Source organism: Aythya ferina (genome assembly GCF_964211825.1).
Source record: "Aythya ferina genome assembly, chromosome: 7".
Taxonomy (NCBI): Eukaryota; Metazoa; Chordata; class Aves; order Anseriformes; family Anatidae; genus Aythya; species Aythya ferina.
The window spans coordinates 21,911,530-21,933,516 of record NC_140302.1 but is presented as its reverse complement, the minus strand read 5'-3'; the positions used below and the strand labels follow the sequence as shown (position 1 = coordinate 21,933,516).

The 21,987-nt window shown below is 40.7% G+C and overlaps 1 protein-coding gene across 2 annotated transcripts in view; it reads left to right on the top strand.

The window, feature by feature from the left end:
- Positions 1-9,310: 9,310 nt before the first annotated feature.
- Positions 9,311-21,987, top strand: part of BTAF1 (B-TFIID TATA-box binding protein associated factor 1) — a 46,523-nt gene continuing 33,846 nt past the window's right edge. Inside the window, exons 1-3 of one of the 2 annotated variants that reach the window (XM_084524957.1) lie at positions 9,311-9,579; positions 19,489-19,612; positions 20,632-20,746. In XM_084524957.1, coding sequence (XP_084381083.1) covers positions 9,566-9,579; positions 19,489-19,612; positions 20,632-20,746 — 253 coding nt within the window. In that variant the 5' untranslated portion in view covers positions 9,311-9,565. Of the gene's footprint in view, positions 9,580-17,557; positions 17,696-19,488; positions 19,613-20,631; positions 20,747-21,987 lie in introns of those variants that run through there. The other variant, XM_084524958.1, reaches the window with a different exon arrangement.

Genomic DNA, 21,987 nt, shown 5'->3' with positions numbered 1-21,987 from the left:
AATATATCTGGAAATGCTCCCAGGCACTGAGGCCAATTGATGTGAGATGAGTAGCACCTCTGTGCTAGTTAGTTCTAAACCACAGGAAGATACTTGCAATTCAGGGATGGTCCCTGAAATGTGTCTTATCTCCTGAAATATCCCAGGAGTTGTTGGGGAGAGTGTTAGCGGCACAGACCAAAACCTTCCACCAGTTTGCTAGTACTGAGTGTTGTATTCCATTGCGAGGAAACATGCTGTGATTACTAATACAGCCAAGACATCTTCACCAATGGAGTCTCTAGATGGTTCTTAATGTAACCAGTGCACATGTAGCTGCTTACTAGTGCTCTGGACAGAGCACCTACAGCAAGTTACACCAGAACCATGTGTTCTATGTGCACAGTGCTGTAATTCAGAAAGCCTCCCAGAGCACAGAGAAGTGATCTACCACAGACTACCTTCAATTGAAGCTTACGAGCTTGGCTGGAGTACAATTGACTACGTTATATGAAAAGAAGGTGCTAGGTGCTCCTAATGTTGGAAATTTATGTGCAGATGTACCTGAAGTGGCTCCCCTTGACAGGGCTCCATGCCACACGTGCTGCTTCCATCGCAGTATAACAGCTGGGTCCATGCTGCCGCAGGTAGCTGGATCTGCAACCAGATGTTGACAATAAAGATCATCTGTAAAAATCACATGATTGTGCATAATTAATAGTTTGGTGGCATGGTCTTCTTCAAACTAGGAGCCATTGGTACAGAAAGCATAGAAAGTTAACTAGGAAGGATATTCTCCTTCAGTACAATGATGTGTGTTCTCTTTTAGGATTTACAAAAACTTTTAGACTTATGTAGTAAGTAAAAGATGCTTGTTTAGCAGCCCATGTTTTTTCTATAGAGTATAGTTGCTAGTAGTAGTTCATTTAGTGTTTTTTGTGTCTAAAATTATTTCGCTATAATTATTACAAAAATCTGTGGTTCTATATTTCTGCAACTATACTTGATATTTCTCATTCCAGTTATTTTCCCTAAAGGGAAATAATGAAGACTTAGATACCCCTGCCAGCCCTAATAGTACAGGATGTTTTATAGAAGACAGCACACGGGATCCTGAGCAGCTTCTCTCTGAACTAAGAGAGCATCTAGCAAGTAGGTATAATTTCAGTATCCCTGTGGAGACATACCGGGCATTTCTGCATCCCTGGTGTACTTACTCAGAAATTCTGCCCAACACCCACAGCACAAATTGAGTTTACTGTAGCTTGAGCAGGACTCTGAAAAGCCATGCTAATAATAACAAACAGATGATGTTTGTACCACATGATTTTACAAATGATTGCCCCAGTAGTTACCCAGCCATGAATGAATTATAAGCCTGGTGGTTTCCCCAGATAGGTAGAAATGGAAATTTATACTTGAATAATTGTGCTTACTTTGACAAATATGGAATCAATACTGGCTAAAATGCCCTTTCAAGACCAGCCATAAAGAGGGCAATGGATTTAAGACATCTCCCCTAAGACAATCTTTGAAAGTTAGCATGGTATGATAACAGAGCACTTGAGACCAACCCTATAGATCCAAGCAGTCAGATGGTGTAACTCCTGCTATTTGACAAAATAAGCATCACTTTAATAACTATGTTGGATTCCTCTTTTCAAGCAAAAATAAAAGATAAGATGTTTTCACAAATGGCTTTGAGATGACTACATGGAAATAACCAAAGGTGGTTTTATATATATATATTTTTTATAATTTAGGATAAGTCTTTTCTCCCCTATTGTTCCTAACAGAATGAGGCAGAGCTAAATCCACATACATTGCAAACTGTTACTGACATTTATCTCAAATTCCACAGTTGAGTCATCCCTGCGTATTAGCATCTGTAGTATTCAATTACTAATTGATCCACATGGTAGAAAATGAAATTAAATGAAATATTTTTTTAACTGAATATTGTTTTACATTGGCAGTCATTAAAAAAAAAAAAAAAAAAAAAATTTCTCTTCTATCTTACGTAGTCCTGTAGTAACATTATAAAATCTTGTTGGACTCTTTTATGTATGTTCTCAATGAACCTAGAAATACCTGTTGTACTATGATGTAGCAATAAAAAGTGGGACTTTGATGGACAGGGTCGGTTTCCCACAGCATCAAGTGTGAAATCTTGAAGAACACAACTACTCAAAAAATCCAGAGGTAGCAAACAATAATATGAAGGATTTGTAAGGGTTTTAGTATCTATAACTATTAAACTCTGACCTCACATAAAAACTCCTTTACCGTTACTGTCCTGAAATGAAGATTTAATTGACAGCCTGATTTGTATCAGGCAATGAAGCTAAGTAGAGTAGAGCTAGAAAGGCTTGCATGTGACTTTTTCTCTCAGCTGGAGCAAAAGGTAAATGACCTGCAAGTCACAAGAAGCCCCAAACGCAATTAGCATCCTTTCCTGTTTGTAAAGTAGCTGCTAGCAAGCTGCAGACTTTTTTTTAATGTGTGAAAGTGATCAGTGATGTGATAAGATTCAAATTTTGGGAGCACGGCTACAACCACTGTGCCAATACTAGCTGTTCAATGACCTGGGCACTCACTTCTGAAAATCAGGTCCTTCTGTTGAGGTGTGTCACATGAGGCATGCAGAAATGCAAACACTCAAAGAACGTTTGTGAGGAAAGAAGGAATGAATTCTCTCAAAGGGGCTCAGCAAGGGGACATGAAAACCTGGCTGTTGAATAGCAGCTTACTTAAAACATTTGTGCTTACCGAAAGAAATTGCTTTCATGCTGTTACCAACCAGTGGTGTGTGTTTCCCCTCCAGGCCAACTTGTGTTTGATCCAGTTGTCAATGGACCGCTCTTTACTGGTTCCAGTTGCTAGCAAGTACCAAACCTGCAGATCTCTTTCTTCTGCTCATGGAACCAGTCACCAGGAAGCAGGTGGGGAAGCAACCTGGTTGCAGGTCACAACATTTCCCTTTCTCCTGAGGTGAGAAGGCAGTAGGGGTGGGGTGTGAGGACAGGAAAAAAAAAAAAAAAAAAAAAAAAGAAAAGAAAAAAAATGCAGAGGGAAAATGAAAATGTCAGGGAGTAGAGAGTTACTAGTGTGAGGGAAGAAATGTGCAAAAGGTGTAAAAAGCTCATGAAAGATTACTGAGTATAGAAAGAGGGTATGCACTAGAGAAGGAGTTCCTAGTAACTTCTTATCTGGGTCTTCTAGCCTGTGCCTTTTTATAAGTTCCGTACTGATGCAAGTAACAGCTATCAGAAACACACTGCAGCATTCAGACCTCTAATCCTGCAATAGAGTCATGTGGGAGATTAAAACTAATGAAGGCTTTCCTTTAAGCTTTAAATATAATCTAGGTGTAGTGTAATGGCCTGAAGATACGCCCTGCAGAATCCAATGAGAATTTCAGACAATCAAATATGAAAGCGTGCCACAGATCTGTTTCACCCATTAAAAACAGTCAAAAACAGACTGTTTTCTGGATATCAAGAATCTGATCTGTTGAGAAATTTGAGACTCCTATCTGACTTGTTTATTACAAATGCATACCTGACATTTTGCACACTTCCAGGGTAGTATCGAAACACTATAAAGTTGCTATCATTGTACCCATCACATAAATCTTACACTTATGAATTAGTTAAAGTGTAACATACAAATTTGAAGTAACTGCTTGTACAAAAAGGCCAAGAAGGAAGCCAGTGCAGACTCATACCGGAAGCAGGAGTCATTTTCTTCCTTTATGAGCAATGTTGAAGCCTGAATGTTCCACAAAGGAAGATGAAAGAGCCCCCAAGATAAATATACTTAAAAGCTGACACAGACAATGATGATTTTCATGCAGTTCTTCAAACAAGCTCTTTTAACATAAACACAGAAGTTTTCACTTTGAAAGTTACACTGCCAAACAAAAGTCTATAAAGGAACATTAACTCCTTAAGGAGAAGATTAGAGAGCACAAGCTAATGCTGATATCTGTTAATCCCATCTCAGCTGGAGTGTTTTCTGCTTTATGTTGAAGCTACTTAATAGCAATGGTAAATTCTGATTTTCAATAGTTAAACACCAGAAATCTTTAATAGGCCTAAAATATATTCTGAGAAGTTGTTTTTACAAATTAAAAGAAAAACTTGAATTGATTCATATCATTTAATATAGTAGTTAGAATAAAATAGAGAGCAAAGAATATGTTCATATGTTCACCCAACTTGTTTTTAAATCTAATTTAAGCTCAGTAATTGTACAGAACTTGTGACAGTAGCCACAGATTAGCCTTCTTTTCTGTCTTTATAAAGCAACAGCTTTTGGAAAGAGCTGGACTAGATGTGAAACCTCTGTCCCTGTTTATTCAGCATTATAGTGTGGTTCTGCATCCTTATGTCCCTGATGACAGACGTGCTTTCCTATTTATGTTGTTTGTATTCAGTTTGTGCATACTGGAATTATATGCACTCTTTTTTAAACTGCACAGGCTAGTGTCCCTCTTGCCTTAGCTCATGAAAAAAGAACAATTTGACTTCTGAAATTAAATAAAAGAAAAAAAATGTATAGCCACACAGGCATAAACAATGGAAGATCTAAATAAATGGTCACTTTGTAGTATTATTTGTTTCTACTCATGTTATTTTCATGCTGTGTAATTCCACAAGCCTACATAGAAAGACCTGCAGATTTATAGAGTTTGTCCTCATTTCAATTTCTTCTTGCTTCTGTGGCTTATTTTTGCCTGTTACCTTGATCAAAAAACAAAAACAAAATAAAACAAAAAACCACCACCCACCATTTAGATATTTGAGAAGAGCTTTTCTCCCCTTCAGTCTTCTTTCTGGGTATGAAATATTGTTATTTTTTATACATGTATGTGTGCATAAATGTATGCTTGAGTGTATATGTATTATAAATGTATATATTTATATATAGTGTATATATATAAATGTGTACATTTATGTATGCAAATGGAGATCTAGGCTCTCCTGAGTGTCCATAGTGAATTATTATTGTTAACCTTATAATACTTCAGAGCTCATAAGCCATGTTTAGTGAAGGTACATGTAGTTTAGTCACTTCAGTGACATAGGAAAAGGTGCAGTTACTAGCAACACTGTTCAGAGAGGGGTAAAGAGAGGGAAGATTTAAATGTAAACATAGAACATAAAAGTCTTTTTGGAAAAAAAAAAGAACAACTCTATGAAATGCATAGATTATTTCCTAGAAGCCATGCCACAGGAACAATAAACTACCCAAACTATTAAATATTCATTTAAATCAAGAGCATGGATAACATCTAGACAAAACTGAGGAATTTCCAATCTATATATATGAAGTGTGACCAAACAATATCAGTAATTTAAAGGATATGTATTCATCTATTATAAAATAGGGTGGAAAGTAGAGCTAATTTAGAAAATGAGAGGTTTGAGATCATGGAGCTAACTGCTGGAAAAAATTACAGACCTCGGTTATTAAAAATGAGGTTACAGTCACTTGTACAGAAAACTGTTTACAATGGACAAAGAGCACCACTTCTGAGCAAGTCTATACAATCTCACAAGATAAAATCAAGTAGCAATGACTTTGCCCTAATTTGTCTCTTGGAATACCTCTCAGATACCATTTCATTGATATCTCTGCGGTGTTTTTTGGACTGCAAGCGCTATCAGTCAGCATCCAGTCTCTTGTATGACACCACTGCTCTTCGTGAAGAACTTCAAACGAAGACCATGTGCAAGCTGCCACATATTAAGGAGGTTTTCAAGAAGGCTGTGCAGCTAGTCGAAAATTTCTATGGGGTAAAAAATGAAGCAATTTAAATCACAAGTGTTGGTATGGAAACTAATGAAGTTTAGATGGAAAAAATAAATAAATAAATAAATAAATTGCAACCCTAAAACAATAAGCACAATGTTAATAAAAAGTGTTAATTAGCAAGAAATAAGAGATTATTTAACAAAAGTAAATATCCTTCAGCAGTCAGAAATCCAATGTTAGCAACAGCAGTAAAAGTGGGTCTAACCTAAAACCTATAAACCTATAAAACATTTTTTTTTTTTTAAAAAAAAGGAATGCTTGAAACTGTTAGATATCTACAAATAAATAAGAATTTTAAAGAATTTTAGAAATAGCCAAGAGGATAACTGGTTAGTTTGCTGACCTCAGAACAGAAGACATGATTAAGGAATGCATGTTGCGAAGAACCTGCATAATTCACCTGCATCAGGCCATAATACATACATTTATCTTAGAACAACATTTTTCCAGATAATAAATTAACAGCAGTGATTAAGACACAAGCAAAGATGTCTCCACAAACTGCTAAGCTTCTAATACTGGCTTCTATTCAGACAAGATTTCCAAGGGAATTTAAAAATCAAATTGAGAGCCACTAAAATACATGCAAACAATCACTAAAATCTTCTGTTTTACCAGACTAGGAAGAATCAAATGTTATATCTACTGCTACAGAGAGGTAGGTGTGATTCTAAGCGATACAAATCTTCAGGACAAGAAAAATGAACTGGAAAAATTAAATCAGAAGACTAGAACATGGTATGTCAGGTCTAATCAGGAGGGATTCCACCAGTGACACTGTGCCTCTTTCATCTACTATTTGCGCAGCTAGAGCACTTGAAGACATGTAGGCATACATAGTAAATAAGGCAGTTTCAGTTGCTGTGGATGTGCAGACTAAGCAGAAAGAGTTCACAAGTCGACACAGTTGGCAGGAGGAGGAACACAAACTAAAAATAATTGAGATCAATGCAAGAAGTTATGATCGGAACCTGTGAACTGACTAGAACTGACTGAGTTTTATCTAATTTAGGAACTGGTTTTAGAGAGTAAACTGGCATACAGCAGATTTGCAGAGGGGATTCTTTTGTATATTCTTTTATGTATTCTCTATTATTTTATATATTCTCTATTATTCTCTACATATTTCATTTTTGTTTATATACAAAAACAAACAGGAGAGAATATGTGGCTACTTCAGAAAAATTGGTCAAAAGAAAACAAATGTGCAAAAAGAATTGGTATGGCTTATGGAGCAGGTAGTGGATAAAGAAGAATTGTTTTTCATAATTAAGTAAGAATCTGCTTTATACAAACATCACATCAAAATACAAAAATATATAGTATGAAACTTGAATCAGTTGTGTTTCAGTCCTGAATGCCTGCTATCAAATAAATAACAGATCATTTGTTCTGTCTGTTGCAGATCATTTCACTTGGACTGCAGTTTATCATCATTTCAGCAAGTACTCAGTCCATAAGACCCACCACCAATATTTTCCCTGCGCTTATTTTTATCAGGTAAGATAACTGCTATGGAGCTGTTCAAAACAAATTTTATTGTATTCTTGATTGGCACTTTGCCTTAAGTGCTATTAAAACAATGCACAAAATGTTTAAAGGAACCTAAGAGGAGCCAGGATGTTAGAATTACATGGATATTGGAAATAGCACCTGAGGGTCATTTCACTAACATCCATGGCAGGAAAGAATAGCTTCTGATTCCTGGCTAAATGAGTTTGGAAATATTATCAGGGATGTTTTTTATGCATTCTTGTCGACAGCATCTAGCATGCAAGAAAAATATGTATTCACTCCCTGAGTGGTTACTTCTTGGTTCTACATTGGCAGAGGGGAAGGTGTGAATTCTGATCCTTTTGGAGTACTGTAAGAGGTTCCTGGCCTCCACCTAAAGTCATTGTTGTTTTGTTTTGTTTTGTTTTGTTTTTGTTTTGTTTATTTGTTTGTTTTTTGTTTGTTTGTTTCTATATCCTGCTACAGGGGGCATATTGTACTAACTAAAGGTAGTTCTTACATCAGAGCCATGAGAGGGAAAAGGCATCTGGGTCACTGAGCACAGCACAGTGACAGAAACTGTCTCTACCACAGCAAATGAAGCCTGTGGTTTGCTTTGGCCACATTCTGTGATGCGGAGGCCTTGGGCTGACTCACGCTGCCGGTGTTTGGTGTTTCTGAAGTGGCCACTTTTAACGTCAGTTCCTCATCACCAAGAAGCTCCTGCCAAAGGACAGAAGAGGGAACGGGTAGGAAAGAGGTGTTCTGCTTCCTGGTGTCCATGTGTGTGGGGGGCAGGCTTGCTAGGGACTGGTGTGTAAGCTCCACCTGAGTGTGTAAAAGATTGAAGTACAACACAGCAACATCCTGATTGTGGAGCTATAAAGAGGTGGTGGAGGTGGAATGAAGTGTGTCTACTTGGTGTGTGAGTGTTCTTGAGGAATGGATGAGTGAATACATATTTGAAGAGTTAACTGCTACAGGGGAAGGCGAACCACTCATCGTGACGGCAGGGGGTGAGCCCATCTCTACGGAAAGGTTTGGGACGCCCTGCGCACCTCGAGGGGGTTGGGATGAGAACTTCCCCGTGCTGGAGCATGATGCAGATCCGTGCATTTATGCAGGGTTATACCTAACTCCCAGGGCAGAAAACCCCACTGTTGTGTTTTGAACTTAGCCCACGGAAGGCTATGCGCGCGGCTCCCTTCGCAGCGCAGGCTGGGCCCGGTAACGCAGGGACTGCTCGGGCTTCTCCGGCCCCTTCCCCAGCTCCTTTCCCAGGCTCCGACTCGCGCAGACGCCGCAGGGACAAGGGCACGGCGCAAAGCGGGACCCGACGGGACGGGACCCGGAGCAGCGGCTGGGAGCCGCCCGCAACCACGGAGCTCGCTGCCGGCTCCGCAACCGTCGGGGCCCGAACGGGCCCGAGCCGGGCCTCGCCCCAGCCCCCCGCCCCGGCCGCCAGGGGCAGGCCAGGGGAGGGTGGGGGCTGCCGCCAGCTGCGCCACGCACGGCCCCGACGCGATGCGCGGCGCGCTGCACGCCGGGACTTGTAGTTCCCGCCAGGCCCGGCGGCCTCGCTGCAGCGCCGGGCGAAGGCCGCGGGGCAGCGCATGTCGGCCGGGCGGGGGGAGCGGCGTGAGCTCGCCGAGCCGCCGGCTGCCCCCTCTCGTCTGGCTGCCGGCCGGGAAGGGACGGCCCGCAGCGGAGCGGCACGGGAAGGCTCCTGTTGCACCTCCTCCTGCCTCTCTTCGCCCCGCAGCGAGGGGGCAGGACGCTCGCCTGCAGGCCTCCCCCCCCGCCCCGCCGATGGTACGCGCCGCCGGAGGCCTGCGCGCCCCCCCCGCCCGCCGCCGGCTCGGCAGCGCCATGGCCGCTCCTGCTCAGTCCGGCTGCCGCCTGCGCCCGCCCTCCCCGCTCTTAGAAGCGCCCTCCCCATTGGCTGCGACGGGGCGGCCTTGCCAATCAGGAAGCGGCTCTCATGGAGGAAGGGAATAAATACAAGATGGCTGCTCGTATAAAACCAGGCGTTGGGCTTCGCCCCGGCGATGGGCGGCTAGAGCCTTTAACCCACGCTCCGAGGGTCGCGCGCCGCCGCCGCCCGCGCCGCCGCCGCCGCCCCGGGGGGGAGCGAGACCCCGACCGCTGCCGCCCGCAGCCGCGCTCAGCCGCCGATCGCCGGCGGGGCCGAGGCCGGGTGCGGCGCCCGAGAGGCCCGAGCTAGGCCCCGCGCCCTCCTCCCTGCGCCCGCCGGGCCCCGCGCCGGGCGGCCATGGCCGTCTCCAGGTCGGTAGGGACCGGGGGGGACGGGCGGGAGGCTCCGGGTCCCCGTGCGGCCTGTCTGGGGCGGGGGGGGGGACGTTGGGGAGCGCTGCCCCGTTTCCCCGCTGGGCCCGGAAGCCCGGCCAGGCCTCGCTGCGGCTCCTCCGCCTCGCCGGGCCTGGGGGTGGCAGCGGGCTCCTGGGCCTGGGTTCCCCTCCTGGGCGCGGCCCGCAGGGGAGCCCCCGTCCTTCTCCCTCCCTCCCTCAGCCCCCAGGGGCTCCGCACGGGGCGCCCCGGGCGGCCTCTTGAACGCGCCGCCTTGGTTTTGTTGGCTTCGTCGGGCTAAAACAGTGGGATTAGTGATACCGAGCCGCAAAAAACGGGGAGAAACTGGTTAGCCTTTCCGACCCTCTAGCTGTAAACTAACAGGAATAAAACAGGCTTCCGTGGAAGAAAGTGATTAGTCTGCTCTTGCTCTGCCCTCAAGATGTTGGGCAGTATCTGCTTACACACATGTGCGCTGGGGTGTGCCAGTGTTTGAAGTTATTCACTGATACAGAGGTAGGTCTTAATGGAGCTGTTCTATTAAAAAACACTGAGCTCAAATTCCTGCCATCTTTATTTTGTGTGTGAGATGGGCATGTTAAGCTTCCATACAGAATTGTTGAAGAGAAACCACAAATCCAAGTTAACCTTGTGATAGATTAGCCTCGAGTCACATGCTGGTGGATCCTCTGTTCTTCAGATACATCGTAACAAAAATCAATTTCTGAAGCTGTGTGTGAAGCTTAGTTCTGTGTAGCAGAGTAAAGGTGTGCACCCTTAGAATTCAAGTCCATTATACATCAAAATGTGTAGTAGCAGTACACCTTTTAAGACTTCTTGTAGGGGTACATTAGTTTGAGCTTAGTAGATTCTTCAAAATATCCCTTTATCTTACTCTACTCATGCTTCTTATGAGCCCATTATTTGTTGGGATCTGCTCCTAATGCTGTCCATAAGGACCGGTAACCGGTAAGAGATTGCTGTAACAAGACTACTCTGTACTTTAATACTGTAAGCAGTTGCGTAAAATAGAATAATATACTAATTTCATTAGATGTGGGGCAGTCTGTTTAAATAATGGTGCTGAGGTATGAGTGGTATGGGGCTAAACTGGAGTGTTAAGATAGAACTGAAAAGTTTGTATGCTGAGGCCATGTCTATTGTAAAGATCAGCATCAAATCGAGTTAAAAATGTTCCCGTATTCCTGTAAAATTACACTGCTTTAGTGAAAAGCACTAGTGCTCTCTGCAAGAAGTTAGATAACACCTGTTCGGTCTGGTAACTGATAGGAAGACAAACTTCTGTATTGGCTAAGGTTCATTCTTAAGTCTTGCTGTGAAGCACAAAAAGTTGGTGTGTTAATAAGGTCATGTGATGCATTGCTTCAATGTCTAGTTCAACTTGTATCATAATTTGGTCTTAAAACATAACGATTTGAGCTTTAATAAAAGTGCTGTGATACTTGTGAGTTGGTATAGAATTGTTTTAATTCCGCACATAAATCATGTAAAAGAACGAATACTTTGGAATGCTGTAACACCTTGGCTCTTCCTGGAGAACTCCTAAGTTTCTCTATAATTTGCAGGTGTGGTATTGTGTAAATTTGGCCTCAGATGCGTTTTTGGATAGAGCAAAACCCATCCATATCCCTTTGAAGTTACATAGCAACTCTTGGCACATGAACCTTTGAACAGCTTGACCATTGATATTATAGTGTCAATATTGCTTTTGGTATATTCAAGGAATCTTGTCTTCGCCTTTTATTTCAGGGCACTGAATTTCTAAGATCCTTTCTTTTCAGACTTACAAGTGTTCAGGACAATTATTTGTAGTATAGCACATACCTATGTTACTGTAGAAGGTGTGGTTGTTCCAGTTTTTCTACCAGTTCCATTTAAATGTAGAGATAGGAATTTTTCCTTTAAGATGGTTACCTTTTTATGTATTTAAAGGAACAATGTCTTTCACTGCTGAGTAATTCAAACTACACAACTATGGGGAGTGAGGGAGAAGTTGATTCAAATTAATCTTTCTTCAAGGACCTTTACTGAGTGTATACCAAACTTTGATATTAAAAAAAATATATATATCAAAAAGACACACACAAACCTTCACTAGTGTTAAGTCTGTATTGGAACCTTATTAAAAAAATACATTTGGAGGTGTATGGGGTGTGTGTTTTTTTTTTTTTTTTTTTTACATTCTCAAAACAAATTATCAAGTGTTTTTCCTCCCAGTAAAGTTTAGTTTTTGCTCTTTAGTGAATTGCAAACCTTTCTTAAGACTAGTTTGGATCACTCTGATCAGACAAATAGAGGGAATTTAGAAATTCCTTCAAATAGAGGGCTTTGAAATACCTCAAAAAAAACTAGATTGTGAATTTGCAGTTCTGCTGTTAATAAGGTCATCTTAAAAATAATTAAAGCATCACTTATTTGTAATTCATTGACAAAATGGATTCTGACACTTTAATCTATTAAATAAAACTGTTAGTTTTGTTTCATTCTGCTGTTATATGGACTAAAGATACACTCCTATGTAGCAATTCTGTGATAATACGCTAGAAAATGCACCTAAAAGAAGAGCAGTGGACACCTCATACCAAAAGATATTGTAGACATCAGTTCCATGCTGAGAAGACTAAACTACTAACCTACCAAACAGCAGCCTCCCCAGAAGGAGGTACGGGTGGGTGGGAAGGTTGACGTTCTTTTTCTGAACATGCAAGCTAATTTGCATAGGCATTCTCTCCTGTTTCTGGTCTAAAAGTATACGTGAAGTAGCATCATATTTGCATAACTAATAAAAATAATTAAAATTCTTGACAGTGGAACTGAGAAGGAAAAAAAAAAGGAACTGAAAAGTTTTTGTTTCACCATCATTCCTATGAAGTTTACATGAATAAACACAATGCCTTACTAATAACCTTTAGAGTTACTTTCGGTGAAAAAGTAACTGCCAATTTACAGAGAACAACAATCATAGATTACTCAGTGATTGAGTTTCAGCAGATGATAAAGTGTTGATGGTACCTTTCGATATCCAATATAAAAATCTTCTCAATTTCTGTGATGTGTTTAAAGGCAGCTCATGTATCATCATCATTCTAACACCAAGGCAGCTAGTGGCTTTCTCATGTTTTTTGATGGCCTTCACAGTGTGGGGGGGAACAAAGATTTTAAAATACAGTGATAAAATGCATGAAGCTGGTAAGATGGTTTGGTTTTAATAGGCATGTCCTTAAGATTACCCTGAAATAAGTTTACCTGTACTTTCTTAAAGACAGCCCCTTCAGGATAACTTTAAGACATTCCTAAACAAGTATGGGGGAGCATAACAGCTGGCTGCTGTTGCAAGCTGTTCTGCATTTGGTCCATATGATTTTAATACTTGTTTCTAGAGTTTTCACTGTCTTCATTTGCTTGGATTGCTATATAACTGAAAGAGTATAGAACAGAAACTGAGTTTTCAATTTAAAAGAGAAAAACTCATGTCAGAAGGCTGTGCTAGTAAAGCCCCTAGAAAATAAGTGGGTCTCATATGTTGCTCTTGGCTTTTGAAGTATAGGGTGGTGACTACCTAGTAACAAAGGACTGCACTGGGTGGTATCGCTATTTATCTAAAATTTTAGGTTTGATATTGCATTGTTAGGGGGCTGAAGTTCTTAGAAAATGTCAAAATTATCAAGAACTTTTGTTATGGGCCCTATACACCTTTTAGAACTGTTCCTTGGGGCTTACCACAAACTTTTCCAGAGAAAGAACTTCTAGATCATTTGGAAGCTGTTACTTCATACATGGAAAGCAAGAGTTAGCCTGACCAAGAAGCAAGCTTTCACTCCTACTTAGAGGAGTATAACGACTCATTCTGTCTTTCATAAGCTCTTGTAGTCTGCATCATACCTACTCCCCTGCTACTCACCAGGCAGATACACTTAACCAATGCAATTGCCAGTTTGGCTAAAAAGCCTGGGGGAAATAGGGAAACTCTTCTCCCATTGATGGAGGCTGACAGAAAGACCCTGACAGGGGAGCTGCCTTCCTGGCTGCAACATGTGGGAGGGAGGCAGTGTCCGTGCAGCCCTAGTGAGGGGGGAGCAGCAGTAGCATGTGCGCTGCTGCTCAAATGAGATAGAGCTGTAAAATTTCTCAGACACCTAACAGACTGACGTGAAAGTCGAAACTAAGGATTGCACACTGATAAGGACTCTAACCCGTCCCAGCAGCCAAAACTGGAGTGCTTGCCAAGGTGTTCTGTCTATCACTTGGCAATGCACTTGTTGTGTTGTATTAGAGCATCCTTATGTGCCTGTCTAATTTCCAGTGCTATTTTCCCACTGTTTTTGTAATGGAAGTGGTCATATGTATTGCATTTAGGTAGATATGTATATAGTAGTTAAAAAATGTGGGAAAAGACTTCTTTACTGTGCAGGTGACAGAGCAGTGGAACAGGCTGCCCCCAGAGGCTGTAACGTCTCCTTCTCTGGAGATGCTCAAAGCCCGCCTGGATGCTGTCCTGTGCAAGCTACTCAGGGTGTTCTGGCTTGGACCAGGAGATCTCCGGAGGTCCCTTCCCACCTCAACCATTGTGTGAAATAAAGCTTGTATAACCTAATACTGCAGCTCATATAAGATATGAAATATGCATTCCTTAAGGAGTAGTACTAATTTTAGCATTTGGTTGGCCTGTGTGTGCAGTATATAATACTGTCACCAGTGATGATGGAGCCCTCATTTCATTTGAGCTGTTCCTTTCACTGCTCTGTAGGAATTGAGGATTTCTGTTCTCCACAATTCCACCTCAAAAACCATTTACTCCACAGTCTCTCACCTTTCAACTCATTCTTGATGTATATCCTCCCAATTTTTGTTCTGAAATCTGATGATTTTCTCTTGCTTGCTGACTGTATAATGGAAAGCTTTTCTTGATTATTTAACATTTTATATATGCTTTAACAAGGGGTTAAGTTTTTGAACTGTGCCAAAAAAACTGGCCAAGCTGGGACTGAATAGTGAAAAACTAAACAAAGGTTTATTAGGTCAACAAGAAAAATTAAGGCACCTACATTAATACTTAGGCTGAACTTTACAGTGAGTGTCAACCCCTGTCAAATCTAAATTTTAGTTTGGTGAAATATTCTAGGTTTCTGGGCTATTTCTGTGCTAAGAAATTCCTGGCTCCTGAAATGTGATTTATAGTGTAAGAGTGTTCCCTTTCCTTCTGATGGATGCCAACTTGCAGTCTTGCAAAGAGCAAAAAGTTAGAGCGCTGCACGGATCACCCCATGAGGGTTTTGGTATGGTCACACAACTTTAATGGGTTGGAGGGCTGCTGGGATAGACACGAGCTGTTCTGTGCCCGTGGCTGTACTGTCAGTGACTGTGCCCTGGCATACAGGCCCAGACACAGATGTGGAGCCCTAAGCAATCACTTCATTGGCAGCAGTTATCAGTTCACTGTTTGTTTCAAGCCTAAACTCATTTGAGGTCAACAAATGAGAAGTCTTCCCATCTGAGGTACTGTGAGGACCGTATTCAGTCAGACTGCTTACACTGTGGTGATCAGAACCCTTATACAATTTAGCTGTGCACGGCGTCTTTTGGAAATATTTTTGAGATAATGTTAATAATGTCTGTATCTTGACCTCATAATTAACTGTCCCACTATTAGGTTTTTAATACCTCTGTAGCTGATGGGCTTTCAAATCCATGTTGGCCAACTCCCAGAGCAGTGCCATAAGGCTCACTTTAAATATTAGGCCAAGTGTCCATTCAAGTGGAGCGCACCCCTGTATTTGGAGATGTACCTTCAGGCAGCAAAGAACTGAAAATTAACGTGGAATAGCACAGGGCAGCGGTTTGCACCATGTGCCTGCTGTGCCTGGGTGCAGTTATGTGTAACTTAGGTTAATGCAGAATATGCAAAACTCTTCAGAAAGCAGCAATGAGAACATGGACTGATTGTATTACCCGGAGGGTGCCTCTGAGTTGGTGTGGTGGTTCTTCTGAAAGTACTTGGTCTTGTGTTTGTCCATTGCCATTTTTTGTTTGTAGTCTTTGCTGCAGTAATAACATTGGAAGAGCAAAATGCTTGTCATGTTTACTGATCGGGGTCAGTAATAAAGTTTCAGTGTACTTCTGTTCACAACCCCCCGTGTAGTTAACTGAACTGAGCCTGCCTGTATAATCATTCTGCATTACAGTGTTGATAAAGGGGAAATCTCTCTAATCCCAGCCAACCTTGCAGTTCTCGTGAACAGCAATGAAAACTAGATTGTTTACTGTTTTTCTTGCCTACAGTCTTCTTCGAAGAGCTGATTTTTGTATGTTTTTTTTTTGTTTGTTTGTTTGTTTTTGATTCAATAAGCCATTTGAGTGGTAGCAGTCAAGAGCAAAGAATCGGGTACAATTTGGGATGGCTGTTCAGTTGATCACAGACCTACTGCTTATTGAGTATTTCTCTCAGGCAGTTCCCATCCTGGAAGTCAGACCTTTAGTCTAAGACCAAAGACCTTTAGTCTTATCAAAACTAGTGCACTGTAATGAAATGTTCTGGTTTTGATGAGTTGGAGTGTTTGTCTGGGGAGGATTCTCTTGCTCAATCTGGGTGTCTGGTGCCAGCTTAGATGGTGTAAAGGATCCTTGCCACTTGAGAATGACAAGGGTCTTCTATATCCCAAGCCATGTCTGCTGCCCTGTGTGCGTGACTCATCTTGAAGTGTCTCAACTGCTACTAGATGCCTGCTTGTAAGCACCTGAATCGAGGTCTTTGTGTCAGAAATACTTATAATGAACTCTGTATCAGTTTAAAAGCTCGTGGTATTTCTTAAAAGAAAAAAATACTTAATTTGAACGTAATACTGCTTGTAATGACATTGAATTGCTGTTCCAAGTTGTCTTGCTGATACTGAAAGCACTGATTGGAAAATCTCAAATTTCTCAAGTGAGAGGAGAAAAGTATCTAACTCGTGGAAAAATTAATGCTTTGTAGTGATCTTATGTAGGATGAGTTCACGTATGATTGCTGTCCTGTTGATGAGATGTAGTTGTCAGCTTGCAACTTCCATATGCTTAGAGCTACTTCCATACAGCCTGGGTTGAACTCTTTTAAATTAAAACTTGCATCTGCATTATAGAGTATTTCACTCTACTATATTGATTCTGACTTAATTACATTTGTAACAGGTGTAAGCCATGCTGTGCTACACTTGTAGCACTGTTTGGGGTGAGAGGCAGAACCACGTTTCATTATAGAGCTCTTGAAGTTCCTCTTGAATGTAAAAACAAGTTTAGAGACATAGTTTGCTCTGAGAATGAAAAGCTTGTCCGCAGGTCCTCAGAATTAATTCATTTAGAAGCTTTATTTTTTATTTTTTCATTCTTAATGAAACAAAGAATGCAGATTTTAATTTAAAAAATTAGAGCTACTGATCAGTGTGAACTTTGCCAATGGTACCCCTTCAGCTAGAGCAGGAGAGTGCAGGCTGTGCTGGATTCTGCTGCAGCAGCACCAAAGTGTAATTAACTTAAGAACCTTAATAATCCCCAAATACTAACTGGTTGGGAATTGCATGTCAGGGAAACTTGGGGGAGGGCAAGGAATAATGACTGGCATCACTAGGAGTTAGACATCATTAGCTGTATTTACCAAATCTATTTTATTTTGCTGGAATTGAAATCCTATCTATAGGGCTGTAAAACAGTAGAAAGATGTTTTGTTGTTTTACTCTGCATTTGTGTGTGAATTAAGCATATTAAATTTTAAGATCACAGATTACAACCAAGCCTACTGCTGTTAAAAACAAACAGGTTATACTGCCGCAAAATTTATGGGGTTTAGGACTGAATGTCTAGTTTTGTAACTGAGATTGGAATTAAACTTGGGTCTTTCTGAGGGTAGGCTGTCAGAGCAGTTTCCTCCTGTTTTGTCACATGAAGAGTTTTAGCGGAGGAAGTGGTCTAACTTGCACATTCTGCTTGCACTTGGCAATTGAAAAAAAGATACTTTGATAGTTAAAGGAGTGGGTGGCACTAACCGGCAAACTGCTTGAGTATGGAACACCAAAGTTTCATGGAGAGACAAAGACCAAACTGGGTGAGTTTAAGAATGAGAGAGCAAGCAAGCTGTGGTTCCTGTGCAAGGCAGTGTACTTTGCAGTGAATAATACGGAGTGTTTCAAGTCAGGTTGTGTTATTGCTGTCAAACGTGTTAAAGAAAAAATACGGGTAAATAGCTAAGTTCCTGAGGGCGTGTCGTTATTTTTGACTAGTGATTCAGAAGACTTAGATCTCCAAAGCTTTTCTTTTTCCTCTTTGACTGTCTACTTGCACAAAACATCTAGTTTAGAAATGTTTGGATTTTTCTTTTATGTAACATTAAAACAACTCACTAACTAGTAAATCATAGCAATTGGAACTTCAGTTTTATCTACAGAAATTGAAATGGGCTCACCTATTATAGTAGTAGGAAGACAATAATGTCAAAGCTGGCAAATAGCAGAAGTGTGCTTAAAATACTAAAATGTTTTGAAATACTTTCAGTTAGAAAATACTTTTTTATTTAATGGATATCTACTTAGTATCTCTGGTTTGAAACTTGCATTTCTGTGATGTTTTTGCCCTCATTCTGTAGCATGGCTCTTCTGTGCATCAAATTATAAAAATTCTCAGGAATAAGTGCAGGTTAAGTGTATGAAAGAAAATACAATATGCAGTGATGGTACAGAGGGGTTTTTAAGTATTGGAAGTGATGTTAAAGGCAGTTTTGTGTAAATGTAATTAGTAGCAACAGCCTAGTGTGCCAGATACTCATCCTTTCCCTGTATTTGCTGAAACCCTGGGTATGTGTTCAAGGAAATGGAGTTGTCAGGTTGCCCGGATCCTTATTTTGTGAGGCTGATCTAGGTGAGCTTCACTGCTTTGTAAATTGTAGTTTTGTATGGTTGTGATATTTGGAACTGTATTTTTATGATTAGCTTTAAGGCTTAGAAGGGATGATTCTGATTGCACTATGCAGAATCTAGACTTGCATTCAGCAGTGAGCACATACTGCCCGATACCTCGTGGACAAACTGGGCACCCTGTGAAGAGAACTCTGACTTTCCCGCGTACAGTGGAGGGAGCAATGAACACTTGTCACTTTCTTCATTGATCTGATTGTCTAGATGACTAACTATATTATATTTCAAGTGCCTTTTTTTTTTTTTTTGTGTGGCAGTTTTCTTATACTATAACTCTAAACAAAAAATATTAACCATTGTGAAGATAGATGTTTGGAGTCTTTTTCACTAATGTGAGGTTACTGTGAAAACAGATCTGCTGCTTAAATTCCTGTGTTTCATGGGAGGGCCAGAAACATCAGAATATTTTGAAGCTGTAAATACAACAACTGGTTTGGTCTTGTGTATTTCAGGAAGTTGAGGGAAAATAAGTGAAAAGTAAACAATTCTGGTATCCTGGAAAAGCAGAGTTTGACACTACAGATCATAGGTCTTCAAAATAAATAACTCACAGTATGAATAATGGAGCCCTTTGCTTTCTTTATCTGGTAGAATTTGTTGAACATCATTTACAACCTAACAATACTTGTTTTTCAAGATTGAAAATCTTCTCAGAAGAAGGAAAGAACCTATTTCATTTTCCTCTTGGAACTTGCATAATTTTTAGAACTAGAATTATTTTTTTCTGCTTACCAGATTGCATGTGCTTTTAGAACAAGTCCGCTTACTATTAGGAAAATAGGTTTGTCAGCCTGTCAGTTGACAATCTGCAGGCAAACATTTCTTCTATTTGCATTAGATAAACTGGAAAATCTGGGGGAATATAAATAGAAATGGCCAGCTAAACTATGAATAGCTTAACTTTTTTGTTTTTTTGTCAATCATTTAGGCTTGATCGTCTCTTTATTTTACTGGACACCGGTACAACACCAGTAACAAGAAAAGCAGCTGCACAGCAACTTGGGGAAGTAGTGAAGCTGCATCCTCATGAACTGAACAATCTCTTATCTAAAGTAAGCATCTTGGGGTTTTTCTGAGCTTGCTATCAGCACGTTAATGGTGAGAACAGAACAAGTTTTCTGGGGCGTGGTTTCTGTGGGTAGAAGCAGTAAAAAAGTAGTATTCTTATGGAGCTCCCTGAAAAAAGGAGACTGAAGAAAAAGGAGACTGGTTCTTAAGCATGATGTTTTGTTAGCCCCTGAGATGGTTACATAGGTCAAGTTTCACTTTGTGTTCAGTATAGGTATTCAGTGTTTGCTGTACTTACAGATTTTCTGCTATGAAGAGAATCTCTACTACGTTTTAAGATTCTGCCCCTGCCTATAAAGATTGTTACTTGTGTGATACAGAATTAAAAATACAGAAAGCTGCATGTCTTTAAAAAGGCTGGAAAATATAAACAGGTTTGCATTAGTTTGAGACTGCAACCTGTCCAAGTCCAGTAAAAACACCAAAAATAGTTTTGTATCTGACAGCTGGAGATGGCTGAGTGAACTCAGTTCTGCTCTTAATGAACAGGTGCTCTCACCACAATTGATGGTATCAACAGAGTGGCCAAGGAATCATGAATATCAAACCACTTTCAGCGCAATAAATGTTTTTTCCAGATTTGAGGCACAGTGGTAAATTAGATGAGCATATGTAGCTGCAAGTGACCCAAGTTGGCCCTCTTCTTGGATAAAATTTTAATCTCTATTTTTAAACACTTCCTTTTTGAAAGTTAAAGAAGTTTCAAACTGTGTCTGGTACGTGGAGGAAATAGTCTACATCTTATAAAGCAATGGTGAGATTGGCTGATGGAACTAAATATAACTTACAAGTTAATATTAATGTCTGGCTACGGCAAGTGTGAATGATACAGAGAGGGTTGCTCATGGCTCCTTGGTTTGTTTTCTTGGCCTTTGCTTTTGTTATTTTGAATCTTGTCTTGATCCATAGCAGTAAAAGTGTGTTATATAGAACTTAACTGATGGATGTTCTAAAAGTGTATTTTAAACAAATCTTGATTTTATTTGTTAATCTTTCTTTAAAGGTGTTAGTGTATTTAAGAAGTACGAATTGGGATACCCGTATTGCAGCTGGCCAGGCTGTTGAAGCAATAGTGAAAAATGTGCCCGAGTGGAATCCAACTCCAAGATCAAAACAAGGTGCTTCTTAAATGAATTATGTAGAGCTTATTGTAGCTTATTATGTAGAGCTTATATATCAGATGCAAACTGTCTATGATACGAGACTTCTTGAGACAGCTGTGCCATTCTGTTTAAAATGAGCCTGCCCTTTTTTTATATGCATGGACTGTAGTAAACCTCTTTGGCTTGAGATATTCATATTCAGTTACAACACGGTGCCTGACCTTTGCTTCTTCTAAGATTCCTGTGCTTCAGCTCTGTACACTCAGAATGCTTTACTGTGTATAATTAAGATGAATAATAACTAGTGAAACAGCAAAACTTCTAACCAGACAAGTTTGTCATGATATTTCTACACACTCCCTTCTTTTCTGTTCCCTTGCTTAAAGCACCTTTTTGAGAGAGGGGAAATGGTGGCTTGCAGGCAGTCTGTTCTGTTTATGCTCACTTTGCACGTGCGACTGTTGCACGATTTTTGTAAACCTTCATCATATTTGCACCCCTCCAACAGGTTTCTCCTCTTCAGCTTGAAGAGTTGCAACCTCTTCAGTCTTTCCTCACAAGACAGCTGCTCTGTCTTTTGGATAACTTTATTTGTCCTTCTCAGTGCTTTTCTTATTCTTGTGTCCTCCTTGAGATGCGCAAAACTGCATATGCATCCCTAGAGTACTGATATTTATAGTAAGTGGCAAAATGCTGTGCTTCATCATGTTTTCAGCGTTCTTCCTGATGATAGCCAGTACTTAGTTGGCTGTTCTGTAACTGCCCAGTAAGCTGGTGAATACAGAAACTGACTGTAGTGCCTCCAAAATCTTTGACTGTTTACTCCCAGTTCTGAATTCAGTGTTGTTTAATCATGGCTTAGGTTCTTAATGTTGTACTCTAACTGCCATCTTGTTGCCCATCACTGCTCTGAGAGTCCTTCCCGGATTTCTTAGTGCTAGGGTAACACTGGGTTACTGGAAAGAAAGAGCTTAGTGTCACATACATGCTGAGAGAAGAGTGCGCAGTGAAATCTCCCTTCCGTTGCTAAAGACAAATAGAACTTGTTCCAACATTAATCTCTGAAGGAACTCATGGCTTTTATATGTTTTTAACCAGCTTTAATCAGCTTTCAATCTGCATAAGGATGTTTTCCCCAACTCTGTAGTAAATTGCTTCCTTCGATTTTTAGTATGAAACCTTGCCAAAAGCTTTGTATGGCTGTTATGTCCAGTAGATCCCCTCTATCCACTTGACGAAGCTCTTTACTGATGTTG